The sequence below is a fragment of the Miscanthus floridulus genome, chromosome 7, assembly GCF_019320115.1.
Source record: "Miscanthus floridulus cultivar M001 chromosome 7, ASM1932011v1, whole genome shotgun sequence".
Classification (NCBI taxonomy): Eukaryota; Viridiplantae; Streptophyta; class Magnoliopsida; order Poales; family Poaceae; genus Miscanthus; species Miscanthus floridulus.
In genome coordinates, this window is record NC_089586.1 from 15,512,077 (window position 1) to 15,529,412 (window position 17,336).

Genomic DNA, 17,336 nt, shown 5'->3' on the forward strand with positions numbered 1-17,336 from the left:
GGGGCGCCCAACCCTACATGGTTGGTGGGCCCCCGTCGCACTGCGCTATATAAAGAGGTGGGGGCCGGCGGCTCAAAGCACGAGGTTCGCCGTGAGCCGCAAACCCCACCGACAAACCCTAATTCCGATCTCGAAGAGGACGCGCAGCCAGCGACGGGAAGCCGCCACCGTCATCACCGTCATCCCATCGTCACTGCACTGCATCATCGTCTCCACTACGTCGCCTCTCTTCACCGACCGTCGCTGCCCGTGCGCAGCCTACATCGACTAACCTGATGGAGGCTACTAGATCCTCCATCCCTGCGGTCTCAGATTTGGTACCCTTCCCTTTCTCTCCCTGTCTCTCTGTAGACCGTTCTACATGTCCTAGGATTTACCGTTTTACATGTTATACTGAATAGAACAGTCAAAGTCTAGATCTATGATCCTACAGTCTTTACACGTGTTGCTGAGCTGTTTGATAAGGGAAGGAAGGCAAAGGGATAGGCGAGCATTCAATTACAGTCTGTACGTTGGCATAGGTCACCATCCGTACTAGGACGTGTTGCTGAGCTGTTCGAATTGAGGGTGGCAGAAGCACATCAGCAACAGTAAATACAAAGCAGTAGCAGGAACTGAAGCACGAGGAAAGGATGAAGAACGGAGGTACTAGGACCGATGAATGGAGGCACGAACGCTGACCTCGGAATGCTGAAAAGGAGCGGCCACCCACGCAGGAGCAGGACAAGGTCTGTTCGTGTGTTGGTTTCAGTCAGCCCAAACTAATCAGTCAACAGTGTTTTTTCTCACAATAAACCAGCACCGGTCATCCCAAACCGGCCCAGAAACAAGCAGCGAACAGGCCGAGGTCAGCGTTCGCTAAATGCAACGGGCAGGGAATCGAGGACGACAGGACAGACTGCTAAATGGATCATTGAGCCCAACAGACTTTGGTAATTGGGGCGCGCCGCAGTGAGAAGCGCCGCCAGGTGGAAGCCGGAAAGTCCCTTTTCCTCTCCCCTCCGCTCTTCTGCTCGGCGGCTTCGACGTCGACCGCGGAAGCGCCGAGTCTGGTATGTGCGCGCTTCCTTCCTCTGTGCAGTGTTAAGATTTGCTCCTCTGATACTTCGACGAGTCTCTGGTTTTGCAACGTCAGTCATGGATTCATGCACTCGTCATGAATTTTATCTACTCGTTCCAATGTGACCTTGCATCAACTAACTTTAAGTCTTGATATTCATCCATACTTCCAATCACTATCACTCTATCAGCCACAAATCATGTAGGGAGCTGTCTGCTGGAACGTACATTTCATCCAGTCCTGTTGCTTTCTAACAGTTGCGTCTTATGTATTTCCTTATTTTGTGAGGCTCAATCTTATATTCAGTCAGAAAATAAGCTATCATCAGTGTCAGAGCATACAACTCATTTTACACTAATCAGGATTGCCAAATACCCCAATTATACAAACTGGAGGTTCTTTAGACCACAGCTTATTAAAAAACCATGACCAGATTAAAATAATCAATTCTTAGATAAGCGGTTTCAATCAGGGCCATTGTCTTCTTCTGTTGATATATCAATAGAAACACACATGTCGGGCGTTGTTCATTCAAAAAAAAAAAAGAATGGGGCATCATTTTTGTGCTTTCCATGATCTCCTGTCCCAGCAGGTCCATCATCAGGATCGACGGGAACTTTCATTATACTGCAAACATATTTCTATCTGTATGTAATATATAAAATGTTTGAAATACCACAGTAGCAAAATAGGAAAATAAATTTAGCGCCGTACTGCTAGTAATTATACGGTGACTCAAGACACATAGGTATCAGTCAACGTCCTCATATTCATATATACTCCATCCGTTCCAAATTTAGGTCGTTTGATTTTTTTTTATCCTAAGTTTGACCACTCGTTTTATTCAAAAAAATTGTGCAAACATAGTCAAATTTGAGTCATTTTTATGAACTTTTGTTAATAAAACAAGCCACGACAAAAGAAACGATATTTTGCGCAAATTTTTAAATAAAACGAGTGGTTAAACTTGGGGTCAAAAAAAAAAGTCAAACGAACTATAATTTGGAACGGATTTAGTACCTCTCCACATGACCCTGCTGCCTCCTGGTAACTCAGAAATATTTCAGTAATAATCGTGCCGAAACCTGCTTTGACATTCTTCAGGATTATTCTTCTCCTGGCAGTTCTAGCGTGCCAAAAACAACCATCACGTTCATCTCATCAACCACTTTACCCTCCTCGCTGTCAATGAAGATGTCTCCAGCTGTTACTATATCCATAGTAGCGAGAGCTCCATCATCACCTCTAGTGCTCAGCACAGTGATCACCTCAGTGTAGTGCTCATTTGGTTGTGCACTAACCTGTGCTTGCATTGCTAGGGTGACACTGCACTTAGATCGTGGTGGGACGATGCCTCTATCTGGCTCTGTGTAGAAGCGCTCTAGCTTTGACTTTGTGACAAAGGCAATGTGATCATCAGTATCGTTGGTCAGCTCTATTGAGTGTGATATCTTGAATTCTTCAAAGGGAATGTGTATTTCCAGCGGCTCAATCCCAAGGATGTCCTGCAAACAACAAGGACGCGTGAGATAACACACATGGTGTATCATGCAAATCTAGTGCTGTCTAGGTTTTGTTAGGGAACATATATATGCCCTTACCTGGATTTGGGCTTGGCCATATTTAGTATCTATTTCCTTCAGCTCATCGATTATATCTGATATATCAGGTCTGTTTTTCGGTTCATCTTGTGTGCATCTTAGGGCCAACTCCAGACATTTTGCCACTTGTTGGTAACCCAATGATGACTGTTCCATTGATTTAATCCACCGGTGATTCCACCTTCTAATTACCTGCCATGTTCACAATTAAAGTACTAAATAAAGACACACACATCCCACCACCACCACCACCACCAACCATAAAAAGTAAGAAAAAACCCAAAACAATTCTCATCTCTAGGAGGTTACCCAATCCCGCATTGGTGACACTTCATTACTTGGCCTCAAACTGTGACACAAGCATATCTCTATGATTCAAGGACATGCTAGCTCTGGCAGGACCATAGTTATCTACGTATTACCAATAGCTCATGAAATTCACAGGCACATATATATATTGGAAGATCTAATCATGCATGATTATGAAAAATGTACAAAGGTAATTAGACCGTTTGTCTTACTTTAGTAATATTGGGCTTTGTTCTACTTCCAGTCACCAGCTCTATAATTATTACACCCAAACTGTATATGTCTGACTTGCTAGTCGCTTTGCCTCCTGAAATGTATTCTGGAGCCGTATATCCTCTGCACAATAGTACAACAGTTTGATGCACATGACATAATAAAGAGTTTATACATATGAAAGAATTTGGAACTTACGGTGTTATGAGACGTGTAGTTGTAGCATGTGAGTCACTTTCGGGTCTAGATAGACCAAAATCTGTAATTTTGGGCACCATGAGGTCATCTAGTAGTATATTGCCTGGTTTGAGATCCATGTGAATGATTTCCTTATCCTTGTGGAGATAATGCAGACCCCTGCAAATTCCGATAATTATTTGGTAGCGTGTTTGCCATTCGAGTCCCCTCAATTCATCTGAAGAAATAAAAGATGAAAACATAGTATTTTAGAAGGTGGTAGTCATCAATAATTGATTTATGATTACTAAATGTTGGTGCAAATCTATACCACACACCAAAATACTCTTACAAAAATATTACACAAAGATAACCTCACGGTGAAGGCCGCAAAGTCTAGCCTAGCTATTTTCTGAAACCGGCCTAGTGTGTTTGCATAAGGAACCCACGAAAACCTACAAACGCCTCTAGGAAGGATACATGTTTACTTTTGGTCAACATTGCAGAACATAGTATTGTGCTTACTTTTAACTTAACTGTTATAGGAGTGTGTAATTAAGAAATACATATATATATACAGAGTCCTCATGGATATAAAATTATTTTCTTGATACCTTATATTAGTATTTATATGTAGGTGAGAAATATTTTTGTTTATTTCTTTAGGATGGAAGAGGTAGATAATTTAGATACAAATTAAAATATGTTACTTTTTATTTTCTTTCATAATGGTATATATGGGTAATCTGAATGTAAATGTAAGTATTACTTTGAATTATCTTTCATAATAGCAATTGTGAAAATTTAAAAGGTTATTAATGGGTTATTTTAAATTATATTTGATAATGGTAGAGATGAGTAATTTAGATAGAAGTTAGGGGGTTATGTTGAATTATCTTTCATAATTGAAGGGTGGGCAGTCTAGATGCAATTTTTCATAATGACAGAGATGGGTAATTTATATACAAATCTAGGGGGATTGTTTTGAATTATCTTTCATAATTGCATAAATATGTAATTTAGATGCAAAATTAGGTGGTTATTTTATGTATTTTTCATAATGTTAGATGTGAGTAATTATTTATAAAATAAAATAGATATAATGGTTATTACTGATGATGATGATTAGAGTCTACCAATTAGAGGCCATATGTTTTTTTATTATTGTAACAATTTTTTGGGTTTATCTTTTTTTTTTCTAACGCTTTTAGTGAGAATTAACATAGAGCCTCTAACTAATAATAGTAAGATAATTTTTTCTATACAGTGAGGAAATTTGCAGGTCTGGTGGATAAAAAAAACTAAATTAGCAAATGGCTTTTTAAGTGATCACTACAATGTGGTAATGTACCTGAAAGATGTTGGTCAAGGCTGCCATTTCTTATGTATTCAAAACAGAGCAACCTTTCTCGTACATCGGCCATTATAGTTGTTCCTTCCAATGGTATCGCAAGTTCTTTTGTAAAAGAACAGTAACCAAGAAATCGTACTATATTTGGGTGCTTAACCGAGATCAAGCTTATAACCTCCCGATGAAACATCCCGTCATTAATTTTCCAATTATCATCCTTGAGTTTCTTCACAGCAACGACCCCATTTCGAAGGATGCCCTATTTAAATCATCTTGTGAGCGCAACCATACACATTATATCAAAATTTTCTATGCAGTCAGTAGTTAGAAAATTTGAAGGTCTTGTGGCATAAAAAATAAATTACCTTGTAAACAATTCCACATCCACCGCTACCAATTTTCTTCTTCTCAGAGAAATTTTCCGTGATGCTATGTAGAAGTGCCAAATCTAGATGGCTTGGTTCCTCACTTCCATTAACTATGCGTTCTACGCTGTTGAGCTCCATTAACTATACCACGGCCAAAAATTAGTGTCGAACAACAGTCGCTAAAGGGGAATAATAACGGCGAACGATTGGTATGTAAAAATTTCTAGCCGATATCGATAGCTATTTTCATTTGTACCAACTCATATCTGTTGATATATTTCAACAGTCGTAAACTTTTTCGATGACCCACCTGGCCACCTGTCAGTCTCTTGCGCCAAAACTCTATCTCACTGTTTCCTCCAGGTCCAGCCGTCGTCCACACACACATAGGCACATAGCAGCCGCCGGTCGCCGCTCGGCGAGCAGCAGGTCACCGGATTCGCCACCGCTGTAACGCCCCCACTCTCCCGCAGAAGATGTCGCTGGCCTCCGCTTCGCCGTCCTTACAGCCCGCCACCCTGCGAACTCCAGCAACAGCGCTCATGCCAGCATTGAGCTCGACCCCGCCGTGGTCTCCGTCTTCCCCACCCGCGCCTTCGTCGCCCGTGGTGGCCTGCGCATCTTGTGCCCAGATCTGGTTAACTCTCAATATTCCGATTTTTCTCATCCCGAACATCTTTTCATGTTTTCTATACTAGTTCATTGCTAATTAGTATATGCCATTTGATTAGCATACAGATCTGGATTATTTGCTCAATGATATGTCGGTATTTGATAATATGCATTACTTCAATTTGGAATGTAGTCGAGGAAAACTGCTTTTTTGGTTGGTTAATCTTGTCTCTGTAGTTGAACTATGGTGATGGAATCTTGTTTTTGTAGTTGAACTATGCTTTTGGTTGGTTAATATTTGCTGAACAGTATTTGATAATATGTATTTCTTCAATTTTTGCTTGCTGTTGATGAATGGTAATGGAATAGGAATGGTAATGGAATAGGAACTTAGATGGATGTGGCTTGTCATTTTTCTCTTACTGTTTCTTATCCCGTGTTGCTCTGATATGCTGATATGTTGTGATGGTCTGGTGGAGATGTTTTTGGCTCTGCTCGTGATTTTAAATTGTTGTCAGATGATCAGTTGATGCTCTTATATCTGCAGTAGACTAATAGTTATTTAATTTTCCTGTGTATTGTATTGGACAGTTGGTCATGGTCTAATTTTCCTGTATATCACTCCTGTATAGGACAGCTATTTCTTATGTGGAACTGCCTGGAAAGTGGAAACTTGTAGAAACCTGAGTATCTGTGAGTTCTATGCTTCCAGTTCGTACCTAAGTACCTGTTTAATCCTCATGACAGATGGCAAATATATGGATTGAGAAAAGTGTTACTCCAGGTTCTAAGGCAGATTAGTCTATGTCAATAAAGGATAATAGTTTAATTTCTAGTTTAATCAACAAATGTCCTGGTTATTGTTTCCTCCAATTTTTGGCAGGCTCTTAGTTACACCTGCAAAAGGGCGGGCCTAGTGCAAGCGGTAGAGTCTTACCGCCTGTGACCGGAAGGTCCCAGGTTCGAGTCGCGGTCTCCTCGCATTGCACAGGCGAGGGTAAGACTTGCCACTGACACCCTTCCCCAGACCCCGCACAGAGCGGGAGCTCTCTGCACTGGGTATGCCCCTCTTAGTTACACCTGCAGAACCTGCAAAATTTCTGAATCCCAATAGTAGTAGTTGTCTGATGTTATGTTTATTTGTATCTTCGTTATATGTTCCACTGTTCCAGCTTTTTTTACTTATGTGTTTCCCTTTACCCAATAAGGATCGTAATGTCCCAGGGTTAAATACAACACTGATGTGTAGTTTTGTTAAAGGCTCATACGCAGACATCTAGCTAAAGAAGCTCACGGCTGCACTTATTTGATACTTTGGCTGGACTGTGACCAAGGAGAAAACATATACTATGAAGGTACATTAACTCTGTTCTGTAACAATTATGCATACTAAATCTAGTTTGGTATTAAAATATACAGAGGTTCATATACTATGAAGGTACATTAAGTCTGTTCTGTAACATTAAGGTAGATTAGTTCATATATGGGAAGTTCTCTGCTAAATTGAATAAGCGACTAGATCAATTGAAAATTCTTTAGAGGTCTGGAAGCTATACAGATTTTATTTCTTCATCCGCAGAACATGGATACTTGCTTCTGCAAAAGACCATTTGTAATTATTTTTTACACTTGAGAATTGCCTAGGTCCCGATGCAGTTTATTTGATGTATAGGGTGAGAAGAAGAGCAGTACAGTACTGCTACATATTCTTAGAGATGCAGTACAGTACAGTACAGTTGTGCTAGATATATGAACAGCTGTATAAGTACTGCTATCTTCTTAGAAGCTTGAACAGTTGTACATTCCTTTCCTTTGTCAACCCCTATGTACGGTGGAGGCCGGATGTTTCATTATACCGTGTCTTCCTATCTATAGTCTGGAACACATTTTCCTTACTTGCTGGCCCCTTTCTCTTAGAGTCTTATGTGCAACAACCACTTCTTACTAATGTCAATACTGCACCAGAAAAGCAAATTTCAAATGCGGCAATTTGGACTGCATTATGTATGGTGCAAATGTTCTCAAGTTTCTCACTGCTTCCATTTTCTGCAGAAGTTAGGGAAGGAGGAGAAGAAATAACGCATCCATGATAGTGGGAAATTGCAGCAAGCCAGCGACTGCCATGGTAAATAGGTGAGCCAAATTTCCTATCTACTCTTTCTTGTACTATTGGTTTATTTCTTTTCTTCTGTTGTGGTCAACAATAATCTCTTTTTTAGGCTCTGAACATATTCTAGGTAATTATGGCCAATCAAGATACGACCACTATAGGTATCAGTGAGTATAGCATGCGTGTAACCTTGGCATTCCAAACTGTACAAGATTGCATGTATAGCAACGTAAAACATGGTCTGTTTTTCAACATTGCCTGAGAGGAGGGCTAGCTCTACATGAAGAAGATAACATCAAATTATCTATCCATCAACGTACATACCTCTGTCAGATTTAGCTGTTCCACGATGTCCCCTATAGTAGGCCTTTTATTTCTTTCTTCCGCTATGCATTCTAATGCAATCTCAATGCATGTTTTCACTTGTTGGCAGTCTGTATCGAGTGTTGTGTACCCTGGTATTGCTTGCAGCCTTGTCCTCCATTTGTTGAAAACCTCAAAAAATCAGAATATATAAAATCGTAATGCGCTGACATATAGTATATATATTTTCCAAACCAAACCTGATACTTGTTACAAATGGTTAGTTTGTTTTCCTTACATATTCACTAAAGCTGCCTGGACCCGTTTCATGAACGAGTGAGTACCCCTTATTTCCAGCCATTATCTTTATGAATATAACACCCAAGCTGAAGATGTCGTGTTTATTTGACACAGCCCCACTTCTTATGAATTCTGGGGGGCAGTGTTCACTGCATCACAATAAAATCAGTGATTATTAATATAGTTATGTTTTCAGTAGAGGAAAAGTGAAACATACATTTCTGCAGGGAACTTACATCGATTCAAGAGATGTTATTATTGTTTCAGAACTGTGGAGAACAGGTAAACCAAAATCTGCAATTTTCGGGACCAGTTTTTTATCTAGCAGTATATTGGCTGGTTTTAGATTCAAATGAAAGATAGGAGCTTCCGAGTTCATATGAAGGTATTTTAATCCCTCGCATATTCCTTTAATTATTTTGTAGCGTATGTGCCAACCAAGTCCATGGTCTGCGTCATCTGTATAAGAAAACAGAGAACTCGTGAAGTGTAAATTGTAACAACAACAACAACAACAACAACAAAGCCTTTAAGTCCCAAACAAGTTGGGGTAGGCTAGAGTTGAAACCCAACAGAAGCAATCAAGGTTCAGGCACGTGAATAGCTGTCTTCCAAGCACTCCTATCTAAGGCTAAGTCTTTGGGTATATTCTATCCTTTCAAGTCTCCTTTTATTGCCTCTACCCAAGTCAACTTCGGTCTTCCTCTGCCTCTCTTCACGTTACTATCTTGACTTAGGATTCCACTACGCACCGGTGCATCTGGAGGTCTCCGTTGCACATGTCCAAACCATCTCAACCGGTGTTGGACAAGCTTTTCTTCAATTGGCGCTACCCCTAATCTCTCACGTATATCATCGTTCCGAACTCGATCCCTTCTTGTATGACCGCAAATCCAACGCAACATACGTATTTCCGCGACACTTAGCTGTTGAATATGTTGTCTTTTCGTAGGCCAACATTCTGCACCATACAATATAGCAGGTCTAATCGCCGTCCTATAAAACTTGCCTTTTAGCTTCTGTGGTATCCTTTTGTCACATAGGACACCAGACGCTTGCCGCCACTTCATCTACCCTGCTTTGATTCTATGGCTAACATCTTCATCAATATCCCCGTCCCTCTGTAGCATTGATCCTAAATATCGAAAGGTATCCTTCCTACGCACTACTTGACCTTCCAAACTAACATATTCCTTCTCCCGAGTAGTAGTGCCGAAGTCACATCTCATATACTCAGTTTTAGTTCTACTAAGTCTAAAACCTTTGGACTCCAAAGTCTTCCGCCATAACTCCAGTTTCTGATTCACTCCTGTCCGACTTTCATCAACTAGCACTACATCGTCCGCGAAAAACATACACCAAGGGATGTCCCCTTGTATGTCCCTGGTGACCTCATCCATCACTAAAGCAAGCAAATAAGGGCTCAAAGCTGACCCTTGATGTAGTCCTATCCTAATTGGGAAGTCATCCGTGTCTCCATCACTTGTTCGAACTCTAGTCACAACATTGTTGTACATGTCCTTAATGAGCCCGACGTACTTCGTTGGGACTTTATGTTTGTCCAAAGCCCACCACATAACATTCCTTGGTATTTTATCATAAGCCTTCTCCAAGTCAATAAAAACCATGTGTAGGTCCTTCTTCTTCTCCTTATACCGCTCCATAACTTGTCTTATTAAGAAAATGGCTTCCATGGTTGACTTTCCGGGCATGAAACCAAATTGGTTCATAGAGACCCGCGTTATTGCTCTCAAGCGATGCTCGATAACTCTCTCCCATAGCTTCATAGTATGGCTCATCAACTTAATTCCCCGGTAATTTGTACAACTTTGAATATCCCCTTTATTCTTGTAGATCGGTACCAATATACTTCTCCTCCACTCATCATGCATCTTGTTCGATCGAAAAATATGGTTGAACAACTTGGTTAACCATACTACAACTATGTCCCCGAGGCATCTCCACACCTCGATTGGGATACCATCCGGTCCCATCGCCTTACCTCCTTTCATCCTTTTCAACGCCTCTCTGACCTCAGATTCTTGGATTCTCCGCATAAAGCGCCTATTGGTGTCATCAAAAGAGTCATCCAACTGAAAGGTTGCGTCCATATTCTCACCATTGAACAATTTGTCAAAATACTCTTGCCATCGATGTTGGATCTCATCCTCCTTTACCAAGAGATGCTCCCTTTCATCCTTAATGCACTTAATTTGGTTGAAGTCCCGTGTCTTTCTCTCACGAACCCTAGCCATCCTATAAATGTCCTTCTCGCATTCCTTCGTACTCAAATGTTGGTAAAGATCCTCGTACGCTCTACCCTTTGCCACACTTACAGCTCGCTTTGCAGTCTTCTTTGCCACCTTATACTTCTCTATGTTGTCTACACTCCTGTCATGGTACAAGCGTCTATAGCATTCTTTCTTCTCCTTAATAGCCCTTTGGACTTCCTCGTTCCACCACCAAGTATCTTTAGCTTCGCGTCCCCTTTCTTTGGTTACTCCACACACCTCTGAGGCCACCTTCCGAATGTTGGTTGCCAGTGAAGTGTAAATTGTAAGTAATACTAAAAAAAAATTCAGGCCTCATATATGATTCATGTTATGTCCAGCAAAATCGGTCGCACCCCAAAGATAGTTGTGGAGGCTTCTATTGTGCATATACTCGAAGCAGAGCGCCATGAACTGAATAATGTTTGGGTGCTTGAATGATGTTTCGTAGCAGTAGCCCAGTAACTGAATAATGTTTGGGTGCTTGACCTTAGCAAGGACCCTTACAAATCTGTCAAGATCCTCCTGGCCACCAACTCCGGCAGAGGAGTCAAGAACCTTCACGGCAAGTTCCTGGGTGCCACTACCGTGTCCCTGGTGAACATCAATGGTTTATATGAGTATTTCTTTTGGAAATCCAGAAGAATAGATCCCTGGCCTCCGATTACCAATCAGATACATAACCAAGATTCAGAGTACGCCTTAGTTGCACAAACAATTACTGTGGTCATATTTTCAATTACTGTGCAGTCGTTAAAAGGTGCACTAATTTTCTTTTTCATGCTAGTACAATGAACAGGTAAAGTTACCTCGTAAACCACTCCAGACGGGCCTCTTCCGATCACAGTGCTGAAGTCGCCTGTAATTTGTTTCAGAGACTTATATGTCATACGGATATGTTCAAAGTCATCCATTCTACCTCCTCAGCCGTCGCCAGCACAAGAATCCTTCTGCATCAATCAAGGTGATAATAATTGTCAGGCAAAACAGTTGCCGTAAACGCATATTACCACAGGACGATGTGAACCATGGGTAGCAACTGTAGTCTGTAGTTTAGGTGATGTATGGAGACAAGGAAGTGGTAACCACAGAAAGGGGGCCTGCAATGACCAAATCACCACGGGCATTACCATGGGGTGGATCTAGCTTTATTGAAGGGTATTCAACTGAAATTACTGAAATAGGGTTTTCAATTTTGCTATTAAAAAAGTTTTGTCCATCCCCAAAATTTACGAAATTTTGCCGAATTTTTTTAGAGACATGCACAAGAAGTATGTTTTTTTCTAAAAAAAAATAGATGTAAACAAATATTAGCATGCTTTATAACTACACATTTATTGAGTATAATAATATGCAACATAAATAATAGAAAATATGGGTGTAAAGTTATATAGCGGTTTCTTAAAAAAAAGTTATATAGCACATGTATTAGTGTAACAAAATTTAGGATTTTTCTTTTGGCCACCACCGAAATTATAGAAATAATTCGTGAAATTTCGGCAAAATTTTGCTGAAAGTTTGAACCCTGGATACACTAGAACCGGCCTAATAAGGCATCAGCGGGTCTAGAAGGTCGAATCCGTGTCTAGGAGACTTGTACTACACATCTTACATCTATATCAAGTTCTTTATTACCAATCATGAGCATCAAGTCCCATCCAGTGAACACTAAGGACCTACATCAACTATATCCTAAGCATCGAAGTTCCACAGCTAATTAATTGAGGTAGTGAGCATGATTAGGCTAAGCTAGGATTGAAACTACCGTGGCTTCCTACTTTACTGGAAGATAGATTGCCGTTGAACATAAAGACACTGTTAATTCACCGCAGTGAGTATCTCGTATGGACGAATACAGACTGACAGGGGGTATGCAAGGCTAGATGAGAGCGTGTTTAGTTCCCACCCAAAGATCCAAAAAAGTGCTACAGTACCCATCACATCGAATCTTGCGATACATGCATGGAGCATTAAATGTAGATGAAAAAAAAACTAATTGCACAGTTTGGCTGGAAATTGCGAGACGAACATTTTGAGCCTAATTAGTCCACGATTGAACACTATTTGCTAAATAAAAACGAAAGTGCTACAGTAGCCCAAATTCCCAAATTTAGGCAACTAAACACGCTCTGAATTGAACATACATTTGTTACCAGTTTGCTTAGCTCCTCTCCCCTTGCTGGGGACTGTGTTGCCTGGCTCCGGCCGGAACGACGAGACGGACCCCCTCCCCTGCAGCTTAATTCACAGAGACGTAACCAAATGATGGTCGCCGCCCGGGCGAGGTGTAACGAAATGATGGAATATTAGCTAATGTATATAGTCTGACGCCCTGCTTGTTGCGAATAAAAAAAAGGGTTAACTATATATACGTACAATTCAACGGCAGACGAGGCACACTGGCACATTTTGTTTTGATGAAAACATAGAATTGACTTTGCAACTAATCTGCATAGCTTGGTCGTCGCTCACGTGGACCATATCATATTTGGCAACTGATCGCCAACTGATCTGGATCCGCCCACATGGACAATCAATCATACTGCATTGCTTCGTTTCATCGCCAATGAATTCTTCGCTTTGTTGGCAACGGGCAAGTGTCGATTTTTTTTCTAATTAAGAAATAAGCATTCCGGTCTCCCACACTCACGAATGAATGGGTGTAACCGATCGTTACAAATTTAGGTTAAAAGGTTGCTTTCCGCCAAGCGGGGCACACAAAACACCAAATCAAAACAACTACCATTCTTGTCAGAACAGGTCAAACATCAAAGGTGTCGAGGTTAGCACTCTAGCTACCAAATGGCCTTTCCTTCTCACTATTCTATAAAGTGTCAGGAATCTTGCCTTTGAAGGCTCCTGTCAATCCACAAACCTTCCCAAAAACTAGTTTCGCTGCCACTGTTAACTTTGAACGTACTCTGCTTTAACAGTCCTTTACATCCATAAGTCCTGCCCAAAAATGGGAGTTTCCCGGCTTCTTTGTCACTTGAGATAAACATTTGCCCTTCAAATACTTCTTTTTCAGCACTTCATGCCAAAGACCTTCCTCATTTACTAGTTTGAATAGCCATTTAAGGTGACACGAGTTCTGAACTTCCAAGTTCAAGATACCAAGACCCCCATACATCTAAGCTTGCAAAGTATGCTGTCGATACGGATGGAGTACTAGCTAGTATTAGTGTGACGGCCTATCAGCCTGTTCGTTTGGCTAGGCTGGATCGTTGCTGGATCGTGAAGAAGTACTGCTGGCTGATTTGATGTGAGAGAAAAATACTGTTCCGATTGGAAATTTACGATCATTTACGAGGCAATAAGCCCCGCCGATCAGGCTGTATGCTTGGAGCGAATAAAAAAAAGGGTTAGCTATACAATTCAACGGCAGATGAGGCACTGGCACATTTTGTTTAGGATTATTGGATTTAGGAAGGAAAAAAAAGAATTGACTTGAAACCAATAGGCACATTTTGTTTAGGATTATTGGATTTAGGAAGGAAAAAAAAGAATTGACTTGAAACCAATATGCATAGCTTGGTCATCGCTAACAGTCACAGTGGGACATATCATATTTGTCAATTGTCCAATTGATCACTAACCGTTCTGGCTCCGCCCACATGGACACTCTAATCTCATACGACATTGCTTCATTTCATCCAGTGCTTTATTCGCTTTGTGGTCAGTGGTCAAGCCAGGACTTAGTATTAGATTGGAGAAATTTCGATACAGGAGACGTTTACTTTTTAATCACACGATAGATTAGCATCTTTTGAGAGCACACCATAGATTAGCTAGATTATATTGTTATAAAGGGCATAATAATTAATATAAAAAAACAATTAAGTTATCAGGGGCCCGGCCCATCCAACCTGTCTTCGCCGTTGTGGGCATGTTGTCCGGACAGCGGACCGGAATGATACAATGGGGCTGAGCGAGATGGATTGTGCCGGACCTCAAAATGGTTCGCTGCGTGGGCTGCCAGCGCCAATTCTCCCGCTGGCGGAAGCCCGAAAAAAAAGGATCCGACCGACGGCCCGGTGTAAAAAAATTGTACAGCAAGCGGTGAAACAAAGGAAATTATGGTATGGTTATTTGCCGGTTAATTAGCATTTACTACTAGTTAGCAGTGAAGGTCGGATGGATGAGAGCGACGGCCATTGGTTGCAGTCAACTTGCAGCTGCTTGCTCCGAGTCAAAGCTCTGTGTGCAGGACGACGGCCTCGTCCGTCCCCTTCTCGTCCTCCTCCTCCTCGTCGGGGTGGTGGTCATCAGGCGCGCCGCCGCATGTGCTGCTGCGGAGGCAGTCAGCGGCGGGTCGGACGCGGCCGTAGTCGAACCCGACGGCGCAGTTGCACACGGTCTGCACCTCACCATCATCATCATCCCGGCGCAGGTTGATGTCGCTGAGCACGATGCCGGTGCAGGGCACCGCGTCGCTGCAGGCGAACCTGATGGCCTCGGCGCGCCGCTGATGTTGCGGTACGACACGTCGGAGACCGCCACGGCGGAGGTCTGGTTGGCACCCGGGGCCACGTCGCAGTAGAACTGGTCGATGATGATGGGGTGGTCGACGCCGTCCATGGCGACGTTGGCGAAGCGCACGCCGCGGACGTAGCCGGCGCCGCCCTGCCACGTCTTGATCCGCACCCCGTTCTACGCGCGGCTAATCCGCGCGCTGTCCAGCGCCACGTCCGCCACCGCTGATGGAGATGCAGTCGTCGCCGGTGCCGATGCGGCAGCTCTGGATGGTCACCGCCGTGGACTCGGCCACGTGGATGCCGTCCGTGTTGGGGCTGTCCTCGGGGGCGTCGATGCGCAGCCCGGCCACGCGCACGCCGCGGGACCGGGACACCGTCACGTGCATCTGCTGCGCGTTCTGCACGCGGAGGCCCCGCACGCGCACGCCCCGGCACGAGTCGATCGTCACGGCGGTCGGGGCACCCCTGCACGGCTGCAGCAAGCGAGGTCGTCGCCGGCGGCGAGAACAGCGTGCAGCCAGGCAGTGCGTCACAGCGTCAGTGACATGCTTAAGCAACAAGAACGAAACGAAGGAACAATGTAACAGTAGTGAGGCAACTGCACCGACGTACGTTGGACTTGTTGATCTTGCAGGAGTTGGCCCACCACTTGGAGCCGGAGCCGTCGATGACGCCGCCGGCGAGGCCCGAGAAGAGCAGCCACAGCCGGGGGCTCCGCGGGTCCCACTCCGACAGCTCCTCGGGCGCCACGATCGTGCCCTGGATCTGCACCATCAATCACACGGATCGGAGTCCATCACCACATCACAATGCATTCTACGCCTACGACTGCGACTGCCTCCTTGAACTGAACACCGCGTTGTCCAGCGAGCACGCCTTCTTCCACGCGCTTGCGAACGCCTGATGAGTGATGGCAACCAATGATGCAGTCGCCGCCGTTGCCGGCGGCCCGGCGTCATCGGCGCCGGCATGAACCAACCACATTCAGTGAACCCGTTCATGGACGAAAAACATTGTTCAGAAAAAAAAAACTAAAACGAAGCGCAGATAAATGCAGGTGACGATCTTATCGATTCGAGCTCGGGCGTGCGGCGGATCGCATCCCGTTTCTTGACGCACGTAAGGTACGGAAGCTCTCGGCGAGATCTGCACGCTGACATGGCGGCGACGTATGAGTAGGATGGATGTGTGAGTGCTAGAGTTGTGGCCTGTGGTGGTGGGTGGATGACGAAGCTAAACAACCGCCGAGGGAGCATCTGCACTCCTGCTGCTGCAGGGCTGCAAGGCGTCGCCATCAGATCTCCTTCCGTTCTTGTTCTTGGCTACCAACCCCATCGTCATCGTCATCATCACATGGAAAGTGTGGCGTCCTGGTATCGCAACGTCTGGATCCTCCTATATTCCTCATGCCGCTGTCACGGCCAGAGACATTTTGGGTACTACGTACTCCTACCTCGATATACATTATGCGTATAGATACGTAGTAGAAGCTATGTATCTAGACTAGAAGAGCATACTTACAATTTGGAACGGAAAGAGCATGTGTAATCCTATGTCGTCTAATTTCCAAGCAAAGCGACTGGTGGAACTGGTGATAGATAGATATATCTCACGTCTCATTTCCTTTCATTTATATATGCATGCCACTGGTCAGTGTGTGTATGTATAACTGGAGATTTGTTTGTAATATCGTTCAGGCAGAAGTTCATTCCTACTCTTTTCATGCCACTGTCACCGCTGACATGATGCTCTCCCTGAAAGCAACTGATCTAGCTAGCGTGAAACCTTCTTAATTACTTGACTCAACATACAACATCGTTATTCAGACAGATCAAGTAACCTTTTTTTATCAGATAATATCCATCAGGTGTGGGCTTTTGTTACTTGGTACAGAAGAAGAGAGTTGCGTGTTGGTTCAACCTTGGACGGCTCAGCTTTCAGTTACAGGTGAGACGACATGCACACCGAGGACGCATACACACTAACACACACTTGCTAGCACAGCCGTACAGCAGACATACTCCTATGCACCTGTCCAGGCCACATGATTTCACATTGCAATACTACACCTCAAGGAAGGAAATGGAGCGCTTTTGTGCGTGTCCTGCGATGCAGGCCTCATGAATAGCGTATTACTGTGGAGTGTCACCGCACCGACCTAGCGTACGCACGCGTGAATAGCGTGAT

General features: G+C 43.4%; 1 protein-coding gene, 1 long non-coding RNA gene and 1 pseudogene across 11 annotated transcripts; 1 reads left to right on the forward strand and 2 right to left on the reverse strand.

Moving 5' to 3' along the window:
• Positions 1-1,677: 1,677 nt before the first annotated feature.
• LOC136462664 (G-type lectin S-receptor-like serine/threonine-protein kinase At1g11303) lies at positions 1,678-4,885 on the reverse strand. Its single transcript, XM_066461732.1, has 5 exons — positions 4,712-4,885; positions 3,382-3,598; positions 3,183-3,306; positions 2,662-2,853; positions 1,678-2,565 (listed from the first exon to the last, which is right to left on the reverse strand). The coding sequence occupies exons 1-5, from the start codon at positions 4,782-4,784 to the stop codon at positions 2,167-2,169; spliced, it is 1,005 nt and encodes a 334-aa protein (XP_066317829.1). The 5' UTR covers positions 4,785-4,885; the 3' UTR covers positions 1,678-2,166.
• Positions 4,886-5,442: 557 nt separating this feature from the next.
• Positions 5,443-11,928, forward strand: LOC136466592 (uncharacterized). Of its 10 annotated transcripts, none has more exons than XR_010761382.1 (5): positions 5,443-5,716; positions 6,324-6,384; positions 6,575-6,750; positions 6,952-7,046; positions 7,744-11,928. It is a non-coding gene; the product is annotated as an uncharacterized lncRNA (long non-coding RNA). The 10 variants fall into 10 exon arrangements; XR_010761380.1 differs by lacking the exon at positions 6,575-6,750 and having other exon boundaries at positions 7,744-11,369; positions 11,462-11,928; XR_010761385.1 differs by lacking the exon at positions 6,575-6,750 and having other exon boundaries at positions 7,744-8,686; positions 8,830-11,928.
• Positions 11,929-14,704: 2,776 nt separating this feature from the next.
• LOC136462665 (probable polygalacturonase At1g80170) lies at positions 14,705-16,510 on the reverse strand (annotated as a pseudogene).
• Between the last annotated feature and the right edge of the window lie 826 nt (positions 16,511-17,336).

Coding starts and splice junctions, on each gene's coding strand:
- LOC136462664 (XM_066461732.1), bottom strand. CDS start 4,784: ATGGCCGATGTACGAGAAAGGTTGCTCTGTTTTGAATACATAAGAAAT. Junction 3,307..3,381: donor ACTACACGTCTCATAACACC/GTAAGTTCCAAA, acceptor ACTATTGTGCAG/AGGATATACGGCTCCAGAAT. Junction 2,854..3,182: donor CAAAGCCCAATATTACTAAA/GTAAGACAAACG, acceptor TGAACATGGCAG/GTAATTAGAAGGTGGAATCA.